Source organism: Podarcis tiliguerta (genome assembly GCF_965153285.1).
Source record: "Podarcis tiliguerta genome assembly, chromosome: 11".
In the NCBI taxonomy this organism is placed as follows: Eukaryota; Metazoa; Chordata; class Lepidosauria; order Squamata; family Lacertidae; genus Podarcis; species Podarcis tiliguerta.
Window position 1 is genome coordinate 63,318,717 of NC_139544.1, and position 14,679 is coordinate 63,333,395.

The 14,679-nt window shown below is 56.3% G+C and overlaps 2 protein-coding genes across 3 annotated transcripts in view; one reads left to right on the forward strand and one right to left on the reverse strand.

The window, feature by feature from the left end:
• The first annotated feature begins 208 nt into the window (after window positions 1-208).
• SPAG8 (sperm associated antigen 8) lies at window positions 209-10,024 on the forward strand. Of its 2 annotated transcripts, none has more exons than XM_083403178.1 (7): window positions 209-579; window positions 2,264-2,615; window positions 4,386-4,560; window positions 6,515-6,560; window positions 9,286-9,406; window positions 9,518-9,580; window positions 9,876-10,024. In XM_083403178.1, the coding sequence occupies exons 2-7, from the start codon at window positions 2,418-2,420 to the stop codon at window positions 9,996-9,998; spliced, it is 726 nt and encodes a 241-aa protein (XP_083259304.1). In that variant the 5' UTR covers window positions 209-579; window positions 2,264-2,417; the 3' UTR covers window positions 9,999-10,024. The 2 variants fall into 2 exon arrangements, with proteins under 2 accessions (XP_083259304.1, XP_083259303.1); XM_083403177.1 differs by lacking the exon at window positions 209-579 and adding an exon at window positions 1,109-1,216.
• Window positions 10,025-10,247: 223 nt separating this feature from the next.
• Window positions 10,248-14,679, reverse strand: part of NPR2 (natriuretic peptide receptor 2) — a 33,812-nt gene continuing 29,380 nt past the window's right edge. Inside the window, exons 17-22 of the mRNA XM_083402727.1 lie at window positions 13,688-13,811; window positions 12,078-12,146; window positions 11,759-11,933; window positions 11,467-11,565; window positions 11,154-11,245; window positions 10,248-10,884 (exon numbers count right to left, since the gene is read on the reverse strand). Coding sequence (XP_083258853.1) covers window positions 10,822-10,884; window positions 11,154-11,245; window positions 11,467-11,565; window positions 11,759-11,933; window positions 12,078-12,146; window positions 13,688-13,811 — 622 coding nt within the window. The 3' untranslated portion in view covers window positions 10,248-10,821. The remainder of the gene's footprint in view (window positions 10,885-11,153; window positions 11,246-11,466; window positions 11,566-11,758; window positions 11,934-12,077; window positions 12,147-13,687; window positions 13,812-14,679) is intronic.

Genomic DNA, 14,679 nt, shown 5'->3' on the forward strand with positions numbered 1-14,679 from the left:
AGAACAAACTCCATAATGAAGAACGGGAGCAGCGGCTGCAGTCGAGCTGAGCCGGGCGGAGGAGGGGAGGGAGCTGGAGGAGAGCTGGGCAACCGCCTCAGGATCAGCCCCTCGCTTCAGAGCACGTGCAGAGTGGTGACCCACAGCTGCAGCCGAGGGCAGCCTTCGCGGGCCAAGGAGCTTGGCGGCGGCACGCAACCCTCGGGCACGACAGCTTGGCAAACGCCCCGCGCCCGCCGCCTCCTCCTCGTCGTCCTCGCCACAGCTGCTCGGCAGATGCGCCCCGCGGCCCGCCAGCCCCTTTCCGGAGAGGCTCGGGGGAGGCAGGCGGGGCTGGGGAGGGGCCTGGAAAGGAGGAGCCTCTCCGGCCCAGCGCGGGGGCCAGATGTGGCCATTCGCAAACTCTCTGCCCATGGCCCGGGGCACGCTCGGCTCCACCGTACGTGCCGTCGAGGGGGCGCACGACCAGCTTCCCCCGGACTCCCTGGCGTGGCTCTCCAGACCCGAAGGCGTCTCTTCGGCCCCCACGATCCCCTGCAGGGCCGGATTGGGGTTTGATGAGGCCCTCAGCTCCTGAAGGTAATGGGGCCCATTATATGTCCAGCTGTCCTTTGTCAGCAACAAATTGTCGCTGTTTTTTTGTGTTGAATCTATGCTATATGGCAATTTATGGACCTAATGGGAGCCTACACAACACAAAACACTGTTCCTGTATGTAGGGTTGTTGTTTTTTAATCTTATATTTTGGAAATGTAGATCCAGGTTTTTTTCTTTACATTTTCTGGTGGGACCCTAAACTATAGCTTGTGTAACTTATACGTAAATCCGGCACTGATCCCCTGCCCTGGCCCCGAGGGAGCGGGCGAGCCCCCTGCGTCTCTTCCGGGCCCGCTTTGGCCCCCGCAAGGCGCAGCCTCTTCGGCCGGGCAAGGGCAGCAGGGCTGCAGGTCTTCGCCGGCTCCCCACTGGACGCCCGTCGGGGCAGAGACCGGCCGTCGCGGAGCCTGGCGCGGGCGAGAGGGGCGGGGCAGCGGCCCTCGGCGCGCGCCAATGAGAGCCTTTCCTGCCGTCGCCGCTTGGCCAATGGGCGCGCTGCGTCGCCGTCGCCATGGTAGCGGCCAGCTGGGCCCCCGTCCGTGTTTGGCGTCTCCGCGGCGACGTCTCCGGACCCCCCACCCCGAGCGGCGCCGGTCGGAGGGATGGAGCCGGAGGGCGGGTGAGGAATGGAAGAAAGAGGCGGAGGCGCAGAGGGAGGGGTCGCCGCGCGGGGCGGGGGAGGAGGCGAGGATACGCCGAACACGTGTGTCTCTGCACGTGTGAATGGGGGCCGTGGTCTCCTGTCCCGCATGCCGGTGGGCGGGCAAAGTCAAAAGTGGGCACCACCCAGGCAAGCAAGGGGCACCCTCACAGCAAACTCTAGCCAGGCAGAAGCCCTTGAGAAGGGCACAGAGCAGGGAGGTGTGGCCTGCTGGGAATGCCAAGGGCCAGGCAGAGGGACAGGGAAGGCCACGTTTAGCTCCAGGCCTGTCTTCAACTGTTTGGGAGCCCGTTATTTCAAGGACTGCCCAAACCGCAGGAACCTGCCCATGTTGAGGTGGGATTTGGGAGGTTTCACTTGGGTGTCCTCCTTTAAGATTCATTTGGCTGAGAGACCGCACAGACATGCCTTCTTAGTGGTGGCTCCTGACCTGGGCACGGAATCCTCTTCTTAAAGCTCTGCACTTGGAGTCAACCTATGTTGTGAACCACCCTGAGATCTACAACTAAAGGGCAGTATACAGATTTAAGAAATAAATATCAGCCCCATCTTTTCCCTGACCTTCAGTTAAAGACTTAACTCTATAGGTTGCGGCAGGAATGCCCCCCTCCCCCATGAAATTATGAGGCGAAGCCTGGCTTTAATTACATTTATTGCTGTGTGACTTTGGCTTGGTGTTCTGTGTTATGCAGGAGCAAAACTAGGCTTTATTTTACCGGGGTCAAAGACCCAGTTTGGCACACATACACACACACACCCAGCCTGGGAGCCTCAATTCTGCCCCTCTGGAGGCTTCACCGGGGCAAGAAAACCAGGCTACACGCCCCCCCCCCCCGCCCCATAGCACTGGCTGTCTTACTGATGAAGGGCAAGATGCAACTTTTTTTTTTAAAAAAAAACCAGCTTCCCATTTTCTTTCTTGGAGAGAAGGGTCTGTGCCCTTCATTTTTCTGCCTGGAGCAGAGCCGAGTCTGACTGCCTTTTCCCCTTCCTGAACCTGTGCAGGTCCCTGGCTTCCGCCCTTCCAGGCCCACCTGCGCCCAGCGATGGAGAGGCAGCAGTGCCTCCTGGCCCCGAAGCCCCCTGCTGCGTGGTGGAGCCCCCCCTGTGCCCCGGAGAGGAGGGGCAGGAGCCAGCGGTGGTGTACGGCCCCAAGGAGATGCTGCCTGAAGATCCCCCGGTGGTGGTCCGCACCCCAGCCTACTCGGTGGAGCTGCCTCCCTGCCACGGGGTCCCGGGACCCCCTCTTGGGGAGCTGCCGGCCACGGAACAGGAGGCCATCCCCGTTGTCCCCCTGGAGCCCATGAGGGAGCTCCCCATTCGGGGAAAGTGCCTGATCTACAACTGGCAGGAGGAGGTAAGGCTGCCTGGGCTCCACACCCAGGAGGACTGGCAGGAGGGGGTGGCAAGGGGGGGTGTCACCAGGGAATTCCTGTTCCCTTCTCCCCCTGCATTTCCCAAGTGAAGAGACAGCAGCAGCCCCTCTGCCAGGGCGTAGCTTTTTGGATGCAAGGGCGCCTGACGGCCATCTAGTTCAAGCCCCTGCAGTTTGGGAATCACAACTAAGGAACCCTGGACAGGTGGCTGCTCAACCTCTGCTTTAAAAGGAGAAGGAGAGGCCACCAGATTCCAAGGGAGTCTTTTCCACTGCCAAGCAGCTCTTACGGTCAGAAATTTCTTCCCAAAAAATCTTTAATAATAAATATAAATAAATAAATTAAAAATAAAGTTCTTCCCAGTGTTTAGTCAGAAGTAGATGATCTATGGAGGCACACAGACCCAGCACCAGATAATAATAATAGTAGTAATAATAGTAATAATGATGATGATGATGATAAAAACCCCGCCCATCTGGCTGGGGTTCCCCAGCCACTCTGGGCAGCTCCCAACAGAAGACATCTGAAGGCAGCCCTGTTTAGGGAAGCTTTTAATGTTTGATGTATTACTGCATTTCAATATTTGGTTGGAAGCCACCCAGAGTGGGCGGGGTATAAATAATAAATTATTATTATTATTATTATTTATTAAACACGATAAAACATCAGACACGATAAAACTTCCCTAAACAGGGCTGCCTTCAGATGTCTTCTAAAAGTCAGATAGTTGTTTATTTCCTTGACATCTGGTGGGAGGGTGTTCCACAGGGCGGGCACCACTACTGAGAAGGCCCTCTGCCTGGCTTCCTGTAACTTCTCTTCTCGCAGTGAGGGAACCACCAGAAGGCCCTCGGAGCTGGACCTCCGTTTCCAGCCTGAATGATGAGGGTGGAGATGCTCCTTCAGGGATACTCGGCCTTTGAGGCCGTTTAGGGCTTTCAAGGTCAGCACCAACCCTTTGAGTTGTGCTCGGAAACATACTGGGAGCCAATACAGATCTCTCAGGACCGGTGTTATATGGTCCCAGCAGCCACTCCCAGGCCCCAGTCCAGCTGCCGCGTTCTGGATTAATTGCAGTTTCCAGGTCACCTTCAAAGGTAGCCCCACATAGAGCGCATTGCAGTAGTCCAAGTGGGAGATAACCAGAGCATGCACCACTCTAGATCAGATCTCCAGAGAGAGTGAAAAGAGAGACCCCTGCCCCCAGCACCACAAAACTCCCTTCCACCTTCAGCTAACTCTGTCCCCCCAAAACCTCATGCCTCAATTCTCCTGCGTGGGCTGGCTTGGTCGTGGTTGCCATTCTGGGCAACTGGACTATATTTCCCTGACAAAAGGCATGCCTGGTTCAGCTTTCCCTGTGGCTGATTAACATTCTACAGCCTTTAAAATTTGTTGGGGGGCATTGTTTTGGTTTGATTTTGTCCTACTTATTTTGTGCTTTAATCCTGTATTTTAATCTTGTGAACCGCCCTGAGATCTTCAGAGGAACGGCAGTATATACATTTAATAAATAAAATAGAAATTAAAGGCCCTCTTCCCTGCTGATTGGGGAAGGATTCTCTAGGGATCGGGCAAGGGCTGGAGGTGGGGGGCTGGGCTAAATCTGCTGCCCCTCGCTGCCTAAAGAGAGGAGAGCCCTGAGTGTGCCAGGAGACCCCAGGGAGAGGGAGCAGCTGGCAACCCCCTGCCCTGCCCTGCCCAAGGGGTTCTCTGGCTAACCTGCAGCCACCCTCTCTGCCCTCTTCCAGAGAGCCACCAATGACCTGGACCGCGTGCCCTGTCCCGAGTGGGGCACAGAGGCCTCCTTCTACCGGCACGGGCACCGGGGGCTGCTCACCCAGCAGTTTCTGGCTGGCCTGAGCAGCAGCACCACCATGAAGGACGCTTACCGCAGGCCCTGGAGGACGGGGCTCCCCATAAGAGGTGAGGATCTGGGGAGGGGAGGGGGGCAGAGCCGAGAGCAGCCTTTCCAGACAGCCAAGGAAAAAACTTTGCCGCAAAAGTGCCAGGTCGGGAGGCCTGTTTATTGTTTGCTTTCCGGTTTCTCCTCGTTAAGCAGACAGACACGTTTCTGTCCCTGACCTGGAGGGCTCTGACCACTCAGCCCTCCTGCAGAAATGGCAACACAAGGTGCATGGGGGTCTCTGTGGGTCAAAACCCCTTCCTCAAAACAGGAGCTCCTCCTTGGCCTGAACTCAAGTCAGATACAGGCCTTAAAGGCCTTTGAAGCATAGAATTGTAGAATCAGACGGGACCCTGAGGGTCCTCTAGTCCACCCCTGCAAGGCAGGAATCTCGGCTGAAGCATCCATGACAGAGGACCCCCCAATCTCTGCTTAAAAGCCCCCAAGGAAGGAGAGGCCACCACCGTCCAGGGGAGACTTTTCCACTGCCAAACCGCTCTTGCCATCAGACAGTCCTTCCTGAGCTTCACTGGGAATCTCCTTCCTTGTCACTTGAATCTGTTGCTTTGGCTTTTCTCCAGCCAGCTTGCTCCCTTGGAGCCTCTCCGGTGTGGGCTGCCTTGAAAAGCCAGCGGCATTTTACCTTTAGCTCCTCCTTTTCATTTGGCTTTGTGTCTTCTTCCGTGTTTCGATTAAGCCCATTTCATTCCTGTTCGCTGCCCTGAGCCCTCGCAGAGCTGGGGGGGGGGAGGCAGCAGCTCCACCTCCTCCCTCCATTCTCTGGGGGTCCAGAGTGTGAGGGGCCACAGGCTGGGGACCCTTTCCATGGGGCTTCCTGGAGGAGGGGGAGCCTGCCCAGCTGCTCTGGGTGGGCATTGGGGGGGTGGTACTGGCCTCTTGGGCGTCTCCAGCTGCCACTCAGGCAAAGCTCTTAGCAGCTTGAGCCCCCACCCCCCAGAAACTGCTTCCCCCACCCCAGTCTAAATCAGGCTGCTCAAGAGTCACCCGCCGTAGGCAGGCCTGCTCTGCTCCCACAGGCTCCAAGCAATCGCAATGGGTGCTGCAAAGGGCTTTCTCCCCAAGCTTCCTTGCAAGGCTGAGCTGGAGTCAATGGCAAAGCCCCCAAAGGCCCCCTGGGCCCCCCTCCCCTCAAGCTGACTGTCTTCTCAGAGTGATGATGTTGGAGCTTCACGGCTGAAATGGGATCTTTGCGAGGCCTGGAGAGATGTAACCTGAGCTTACCTGGGTAGATCACCTTTGCATTTGCACCCTGAGCTGCTTTGTCTCATATAAAGAGGAAAGAGTGGAGCCGCCTTGACCTCTCACCTGGGTCCCCCTTTCCTAGGGAGCTTCTTCCCACTGCCCCTCACAGCCCCCCCCCCCCCCGCCCAAGCCCTCTGGGCGGCCTTTCTCTGCAACATTTCTGTAGCCTGCTGGGGATTTCACCACTGCTAGTGAATCAGGCCAGTGACCCATCTAGTCCAGCCTCCTGTTCTCACAGTGGCCCAGCAAGCAGAATTTGAACACAAGGCCTCTCCCTTCCTGTGGTTTCCAGCAACTGGGATTCAGAAGCCTTGCTGCCGGAGCTGAGCCATTGTGACTTCGAGCCCCAATATCCCTCTTGTCCTCTGTGAATGTGTCTCGTCCCCTTTTCAAGCCATCCAAGTTGGTGGCCTCACTGCCTCACGTGGAAGGGAGTTCCATAGTTTAACACTGCTGCACGAAGGACTTCCTTTCCAACATTTAGCTTTGTTGGACACCCAGGAGTTCTGGTGTTAGACCAAAATATAAGCCCCGAGGGGGGGGGGGGAAGAGCCCTCCCCTGGCTTGTAGCTCAAAGACGTCACTGCTGCCCAGAGAGGCCAAGGAGACTGGCATGTGTGGGGTGCAGGCAGAGGAGGACATTCTGCTCCCCACTTGAGGCCCCGTCCCGCCTTCTGAGATCTGACCTCCTTCCTTGTCCTCCTCCCGCAGGGCAGCGTGAGGCCATGCTGGAGTGGCTCCTGTACCAGAAGCACAGGTGAGCAGCAGGCAGAAAGTCCAAAATACCAGGGCAGCAGGTGAGCCGTGGGTGGCCCCCTCCTCCCCCAGCTGGGCCTCCCCTCCTGCCTCTGGAATGGGCTTTGCAAGGCGAGAGAGGCTTCCTTCCCTCTGCCCCCCCCCCGTCTCACCCGCTGTGCCATCGCCCGTTTCCCAAAGGGCAGAGGCTCCACCAGACCCGGAAGACTTGCTTTGGCGCTCGAGGGGGCAGTCCGTCCTGGGGCTTCCCTGTCCCAAGGCAGCCCTGGATGAGAGGGTGTTAGACAAAACAAATGAAATACCGTGCAAATCCCTGAAACGAGAAGTAATTGACTAGAAATATTATAGAATTAAACTAAATAACAAAAATCAAAAAGTTTAAGGAAAAAATTAGAAAAACCTAGAATTGAACAAAGCCTTAACGGGATGCCGGCTACAAACCTCGTTTCTTGAGTTTGTTTAAAATCATTTAAGGTTTATTATTTCTCTCTTTCCTTCTGAGGAAACTGAATAGTTCAGTGAAACGAGGTTTGCAGCCGCATCCCTTAAAGGCTTTGTTCAGTTCTAGGTTTTTCTAACTTTTCCCTTAAACTTTTTGATCTTTGTTATTTAGTTTAATTCTAAAAGATAATATTTCTAGTCAATTCTCATTTCAGGGATTTTCACAGTATTTCATTTGTTTTGTGTCATTTCTTGGTTCTTTTTTCTACTAGATGAGAGGGTGGGCAGGTGCCCCCAAGCGGCGGTGCATATGCCCACGCTGCCCTGGGCGGGTGCACTCCCAAGGGTGTGTGTGGCACCGAGGGTGTCTTCCCAGGTGCGGGATACCCGCTCAGATGCCCGCCCGCGACTCCCAGGCCTCCCCCAACTGTCAAAATGAAGGAGGAAGGGGGGGGGGAATGCTGCTGGCAAAGGGGTAAGCTTGGGAGTCGCAGGCGTGCCAAATGTCACCCCCCCCCCAGTGAAGACATCCGGGGCAGTCCGCCCCCACCGCACCCCCTTCCTCCGCCCCTGGTCCCCTCTTGCCAGAAGCAGATTGCGGGGTCATTCCACGTCAGTTCAATGCAGTCATGCCACTTACCATCTCGGATTTTGATAAAACTTGGTGTACACCCTTCCCTTATGGTTGAAAGAAACCCACTCAATTTTCCCCCTCTATCTCAAACGGTTTTAATTTTATAGCACTTCAAAGTTTCGTGAAATCTGTGTTTCTGTCCCTCTTGAGATCCTCCATCTTGTGTGCATTTTATTTTTTCTCTCCATAACCAATGATCAGATCTCTTTGAAATTTTACACAGTGATCAATAACATGATGAGGATTTCAGGAAAAAATACACCAGCACTCAAAAGATTTTGTAAATGCCTTAAAAATGTATAAATGTAGCTTTTTTTGTGGAAAAACTAGGTTTAGAAAACCTAAATTTTCAGCGTTAGGGTACAATGCAATCAAAAGTTTTTGATGGTGACAATTATTGCAAAGACGTGTTCTTTCTCAACAAAGAATAAAATTTATGGGTCGTTTATGTCTGATCATTGGTTATGGAAGAAAAAAATAAAATGCACACAAGGTTGAGGATCTCAAGAGAGACAGAAACACAGATTTCACGAAACTTTGAAGTGCTATAACATTTAAACCGTTTGAGATAGAGGGGGAAAACTTAAGGCGGTTTCTTTCAACCATAAGGGAAGGGTGTAAACCAAGTTTCATCAAAATCCGAGATGGTGGGTGGCAAAACCCTTGTTTTTTGTGTTGATTTGATGTGGAATGAGCAAGTGGGGACTGGGCACAATGGAGAGGTGGAAGCAAAGGGGCTCTCCGAGGAGTGGGACCAGGCTGCCCTGTGGCATGGAAGGGGTCTGGCGCAGAATGCCAGTTTGCCCCTTTCAAAGGAGCCGTTGCAGGGGGTAGGGTGAGGGGGTCCTTCTGATCCCTCCCAACCAGCGTGGCAGGTCAGGCGCCGTGAGGAGACCAGCGCATGTGGGAGACCTGTCCTGAATTGAAGAAGGTGTCTGAAGAATTAAAGAAAAGGCCAGTTGCATCAATCCTGGTAACTCCAGCCAAGGGACGGAAAAGAAAGCAGGACAGGAATCTATGTGTGGGGGAATAACAAAAGCATGGGAAGGCAAACTAAGGCCCGGGGGCCGGATCCAGCCCCATCGCCTTCTCAATTCGGCCCGTGGGCGGTCCTGGAATCAGCATGTTTTTACATGAGTAGAATGTGTCCTTTTTATTAAAAATGCATCTCTGGGTTATTTGTGGGGCACAGGAATTCGTTCATTTTTTCTTTTCTTTCAAAATACAGTCCGGCCCCCCACAAAGTCTGAGGGAGAGTGGACCGGCCCCCTGCTGAAAAAGTTTGCTGACCCCTGAAGAAAAGGAGATTGGAGACCCCTTCCCTCAGAGGCAGGAGGAGGGTCTCAGGGGTGCAGCCTCCAACCCCCGTGCCCCCAGATCTCAGTGCAGAGCCTCGTGGGGGGGGGGGTCCTCCCTTCCCCCAGATCCCATAGGGCCAGAGAAGGGAGGCAGGTTTGAGGGGGGGAAGATGGAGCTCTCTGCCCAGTTTTGCTTCATCTCCTTTGGGGTTGACGCAGCGCCCCAAGCTCAGATCTTCCTGGGAAATCTCTGAGGTCTCCTCAGTGGGCCTCCCAGCGGCAGGGAACTGGACATTGCCCCCCCCCCCCATTCCAAGAAGCTGCTTCCCAGCCCCCCCTGTCTTTCTCTGCAGCAAGGAGCTGAAGGAGGCGGAGGACGACGGCCCCCCATGTGGCCCCATGGATACCATCTCCACCACGCACGACCACTTTCGCAAAGAGGGCTTCGTGTCGGTGGCCCCTGCCCCCACCAAGGTGAGAGAGAGGCAGTGGCATGGGTGGGGCAGGAAAGCGCCCCCCCAGGGACAGCCCCCCAATCCCCCAAAAAGGAGGCTGCCATGTGACTCTTGCTCTCCCCCCCCCCAGCCCCATGACTACCGCCTGGAGCAGCCGCAGACCTTCTGGTTGGAGCACTGCCAACAGGTGCCGGTGAGTGGCCCCCCCTCCCCGACACCCCCCCCCCAATGCCCTACATTCTCCCCCCCCCCCGTGGTCCTGACTTTGAAGAGGCTTTGGAGGGCACTGAAAAAGGAAGGGGAGAAGGAGTTGGGTTCTCTCCCCCCCCCTCCACCTGTTGCTTTCACTTGACAAGGCTGCCCCCCCCCCACCCCAAAAAAACAAGGCAATGCTGGCTCCCTGACAGGCAGAGGGAGGGTGTGGCCCACAGTGGTGCATTTGCCGGCCCCCAGCTGCCTTCTCACTGTTTCTCCCCCCCCCCCTGCAGGGCGTCTCCAATATCCGGACTGGTGACACCCCCTTCAAGAAGTGTGCAACGTTCACGACCCCCACCACTGAATACCTCGACCAGCCGCTGCCCTACGGCCCAGAGAACTACCCCAAGCTCTAACAAAATAAAGGGGGCAGCTATTGGTAGATTGGGGGTGCTGCTGCTTGGGTCTTTTTCTCCCCTTGAAGCCCCCTGGCTGGGGGGGGGGCGCAGGATTTGAGGAGCTCCTGGACAGGCAAAGTGTGTCTCTCCATTTTGGATCTAGCAGCGGAGCCAGGAGAAGGAGAGCAGGGAGGGCTGCCCCCCCCCCAGCACATTCTGACCTCCACCGGCCCCCTGCTCTGCCCCAGACAAATCGCAAAGGCTGCCCCAGGTTAAAAAGTCTGTATTTCGACAAAATACTTTGCACTATATTTACACCCGGAGGGAGGGGGGAGGAACAGCGGTGCTCTGGGTTGGCTCAGCCGGCTGAGTTGTGGCGCAGGATCCCACCTGCGGGGGGGGGGGTCAGGAACCAGCCAGCCCCCCGGCTGGGCGTGGGGAGCACAAGCGGCCTGGGATGATCGGTGCTCCAAGAGGTGCGCTGCCTCTCCGTGGGCTCCTGGGGCCTCCTTGCTGGCGCATCTTGGTCTGGGCGGGGGCAAGGGATGGAGGAGGTGGCAAGACCTGGCCCTGGGCACATTCCCCGGGGGGGGGGGGCTCTCATCCTGCCCCTCCTGCCCCATCATCTTCCTCTCTCTCTCTCGCTTTCCTCTCATAGTCGGGGGACGTTATGGCTCCAAGCGCTTCCTTCTCTCGATCCGCCCGCCTGTCTCTCATGGCTGGGGTGGGGGGGCCTTATTGCTCCAAGGCAAAGGGGAGTTTCGGTGGCTCTTGGCGGTGGGAGGAGCCTGCTGCCCGGTACCCGTAAGTGGGAGGAGTCACAGGAGGGGGAGGAGCCACATCAGATGACCACGTTCTTCTTCTTCTCGCCCAGCAGCCAATAGGTGCGCAGCTTGCCCTTCCCCTGCCGTGGGGAGAAGAAGAGGCTCAGCCCTGGGACAGGTCGCCCCCCCTAAAAACCCCCACCTGTACCCCTCACCCAGCAGAAACCGAGGGGGGCGTGGCTTCCAGCATCACAACTCTCCCAAAGGAACAGGGCAGGAGGACCAGGAACGGCGACCTTTTCCTGCCCGGTGGAGGAGCCAAGGTGGGGTGGGGGCTGCCACACGGCTTCCCCTCCCTCCCTCCCTCCCACCCTCCCATCAACCAACCAGGGAGGATAGAGACCCCCACCTTCATCTCCACATCCCCCCTCAGCTCCAGCTCAAAGCAGCCAAACTCATCCAGGTTCTCCTTGGTGGTGCTGGAGACGTGGATCTTCAAGGCTGGAAGACACAAGGGGGGGTCAGGGCCAGCAGGACTCCCCCTCCTTCCCAAAACGGGGCCAGAAGAGACAGGTATGGGGCAGCCAGCATCCACATGGGGCTGGAGGGAGGGAGGAGGGACACCAGTTGGGGGGGTTCCCAAAGGCCCTCTAGTCCACCCCCTGCAATGCTGTGCAGCAGAAACTTCAACAAGGTTGGGGGTGGGGGGGGAGGGGGCTCACCCTCGCCGCTGGACTCCATGCGCGACGCTGTGTTGACGGTGTCCCCAAAGAGGCAGTAGCGGGGCATCTTGAGGCCCACCACACCTGCGCACACAGGCCCTGCAGGCAGGCAAAGGGAGGCGGCAGCTTAGAATCGTAGGGTTCAACGGGACCCCGAGGGCCATCTAGACCACCCCTCTTCAATGCAGGAACGGCAAGCGTCCCTGACAGACAGTGCCCCCCCCCCCAACCTCTGCTCAAAATCCTCCGGTGAAGGACCTGCTGCAGGTGCCCCCGCTGTGCCAGGACTCACCCGAGTGGATGCCAACGCGAAGGCGCAGCTGCTCGTTGGGCCGGTGCCGGATGCGAAAGGTCTTGACGGCCTCGAGGAGAGCTAGCGCCATGCGGACGATCTCGTGGGCGTGCAGCTTCCCGTTCCGGACCGGCAGCCCCGACACCACCATGTAGGCGTCGCCAATCGTCTCCACCTGTGGGGTGAACCCGTCAGGCCAGAAGTGGGGAGGGGGGCCCTCTTCCCTACAGCTATATGGTCCAATCCTGGCTCTAGCTTGGGGGCTGACGGACAGCCTTGGGTTCAACAGCCAGGACCCGCAGGCATGTTTCGCACCCACCTTGTAGACGTCAAAGTTGTCAATGATGGCATCGAAGCAGGTGTAGAGGTCGTTGAGCAGGGTCACCACCTGGGGAGGGAGACACTCAGGTAAGTTGGGGGGGGGGGCCAAGGCAGCGGGGCAGAGGAGGATCTTTGGGGGAGAATGAAGAGATGGGGGGCAGAAGGGGCAGAGTTGCCAAGGGAGCCTGGGGGGGGGTGAGCTTTCAGGGGGAGACAGAGAAGAGGTTGAGTGGAAGCACCAGGAGGGGGACACACAGACATTGCTATAGGGCCACCTGGGGATTTTCACTACCGAGTCCCCAATGTGCTTTGCTTAGAGTCATAGAATTGTACTACTACTAGTAGTAGTAGTAGTAGTAATAAAAAATAATAATAATAAAATAAAACAATTTATTTTTTTTAATTTATACCCCGCCCTTCCCAGTTCAGAAAACCGGGCTCAGGGCAGCTAACAACGAATTTAAAACACTTAATTGATGCAACAAAAAACAGCATAAAATACAGTATAAAACGTAACAATAAATTCAGAATTCAAAAATCAATTTAGGGCTGGAAGGGACCCCAGAGGTCCTCTAGCCTAACCCCCCAGGACTCACAGCTGAGGAATCCCTGGCAGGTGTCTCCCCAAACTCTCTTGAAGGAGGGGCCACCACCTTTATCCAATTTTCCCTTTACACCTGATCCAAGGGAGGCAATGTGTGTTGTAAAGGTAAAAGGAAAAGGACCCCTGGATGGTTGAGTCCAGTCAAAGGTGACTTTGGGGTTGCAGCGCTCATCTCGCTTTCCAGGGAGCCTGTGGCGTTTGTCCACAGACAGCTTTCTGGGTCACGTGGCCAGCAAGACTAAACTGCTTCTGGCTCAGTGAGACAGCGTGACGGAAGCCAGAGCTCATGGAAACGTCATTTTCCTTCCTGCTGTTAGAATTCCTGCTCCGTGATTGCAGTCATGGGATTGTTGTCTTTCACATGACAGTGTATGTTTTGACTCCACCGAGTGGGAAGTGACAGAGACAGTATGTTTGTGTTACTGTGTTCCGTGAAGGGGGACTATTGTCCTTTGTCTTTTTCTCTTTGCTGTCTGATGCTAGAGAGAGAGGGAGCCATGTTGCAGTGTTCCGTGTGTGTGTTTATATGTAAATAAGGTAGATTAGCCAAAATGCTGAGTTGCTGAGGTCTGTTACGCAAGCTGTGAAGATTCTGCGGATCCCTAAGTGTGCGGGTGTCTGTTGGCATCGGTCACTGTGATATTCGGGCTAAATAAAGCTTTTGAAGCTCCTGAACGATCGACCAGTTGGGCATGTGTCTCTGCCAGGGTCCTACTCAAGTGTAGGACGAATTCCGGACACCTGCCGCAGCAGTGTGGTACCCTAACTGAAGCTGAAGACAGGACTGCAAAGGTGTCAAAGCCAGGTGTGCCATCTGGCATTGCAGGGGGGTGGATTGGATGACCCTTGGCCCCCCTTCCAGCCCTACAATCCCCTGATACCAACCGCCTCCCTCTGCTGCTGGGAGGGGGCATGGCTGTGGTGTGTGGGCGGGGTCAAGCTCACCCCCCCTCAGCCAGCCTAGTGGGACAGGGACAAGGGGCCGCCCCCCCCAGCCCTGCTACCTGCATAGGGGTGCTCTCGGCCGACAGGGAGGTGAAGCCCACGATGTCGCTGAAGTAGATGGTGACGCAGTCAAAAGCTTCGGCCTGGACCGTCTCCCCACGCTTGAGCTGCTCAGCCACCGAGCTGGGGGGGGGGGTACGCAAAGTGAGTCACTGAGTCGCTGGCTGACCCCCAACCCCTGCGCACCCATTACTGTGTGGGCAGGTGAGGGGGGGCCTCTGGGGTGCGCATCTCCTTCAGTGCAGCAGGCAGGTGGGCGAAGGCAAGTACCCAGCTTCAAGGTGGCCCCAGATCTTCTCCCCACTGAATTGGGTGGGGGGGCAGCCTGGGTTAAAGGTCAAGGGACCACTGACCATTAGGTCCAGTCGTGGCCGACTCTGGGGTTGTGGCACTCATCTCGCTTTATTGGCCGAGGGAGCCAGCGTCCAGCTTCCGGGTCATGTGGCCAGCAAGACTAAGCCGCTTCTGGCGAAGCAGAGCAGCGCACGGAAACGCCGTTTACCTTCCCGCCGGAGCGGTACCTATTTATCTACTTGCACTTTGCTGTGCTTTCGAACTGCTAGGTTGGCAGGAGCAGGGACCGAGCAATAGGAGCTCACCCCATAGCGGGGATTCGAACTGACAACCTTCTGATTGGCAAGCCCTAGGCTCTGTGGTTTAACCCACAGCGCCACCTGTGTCCTTTAAAGCCTGGGTTACTGGGTAGTATAATTTGGAGAAATAGTGTAATATGGCCCCTGCTTTGAAAGGTAATGGATTGGGGGGGGGGGCTGGCGGAATTCAATTGATTAGAGAAATTTAATTAATATGGGGGGGGGTGAACAGAAGAGGGAAGTGGGGCGGGCGGGCAAGGTGCCAGTTAGCCAAGGGATTTATTTTGGGGGATTTGGATAGAGATCTGCTTACTAATCCAGCATCTATACCTATGAATTGGCACTTGTCTGGCGCCCCCTCTGCCCGCCTGGCTGGGTCCGCGTTCCACCCCCCCCCA

Coding starts and splice junctions, on each gene's coding strand:
- SPAG8 (XM_083403177.1), top strand. Junction 6,561..9,285: donor CTCCTGTACCAGAAGCACAG/GTGAGCAGCAGG, acceptor CTTTCTCTGCAG/CAAGGAGCTGAAGGAGGCGG. Junction 9,407..9,517: donor TGGCCCCTGCCCCCACCAAG/GTGAGAGAGAGG, acceptor CCCCCCCCCCAG/CCCCATGACTACCGCCTGGA.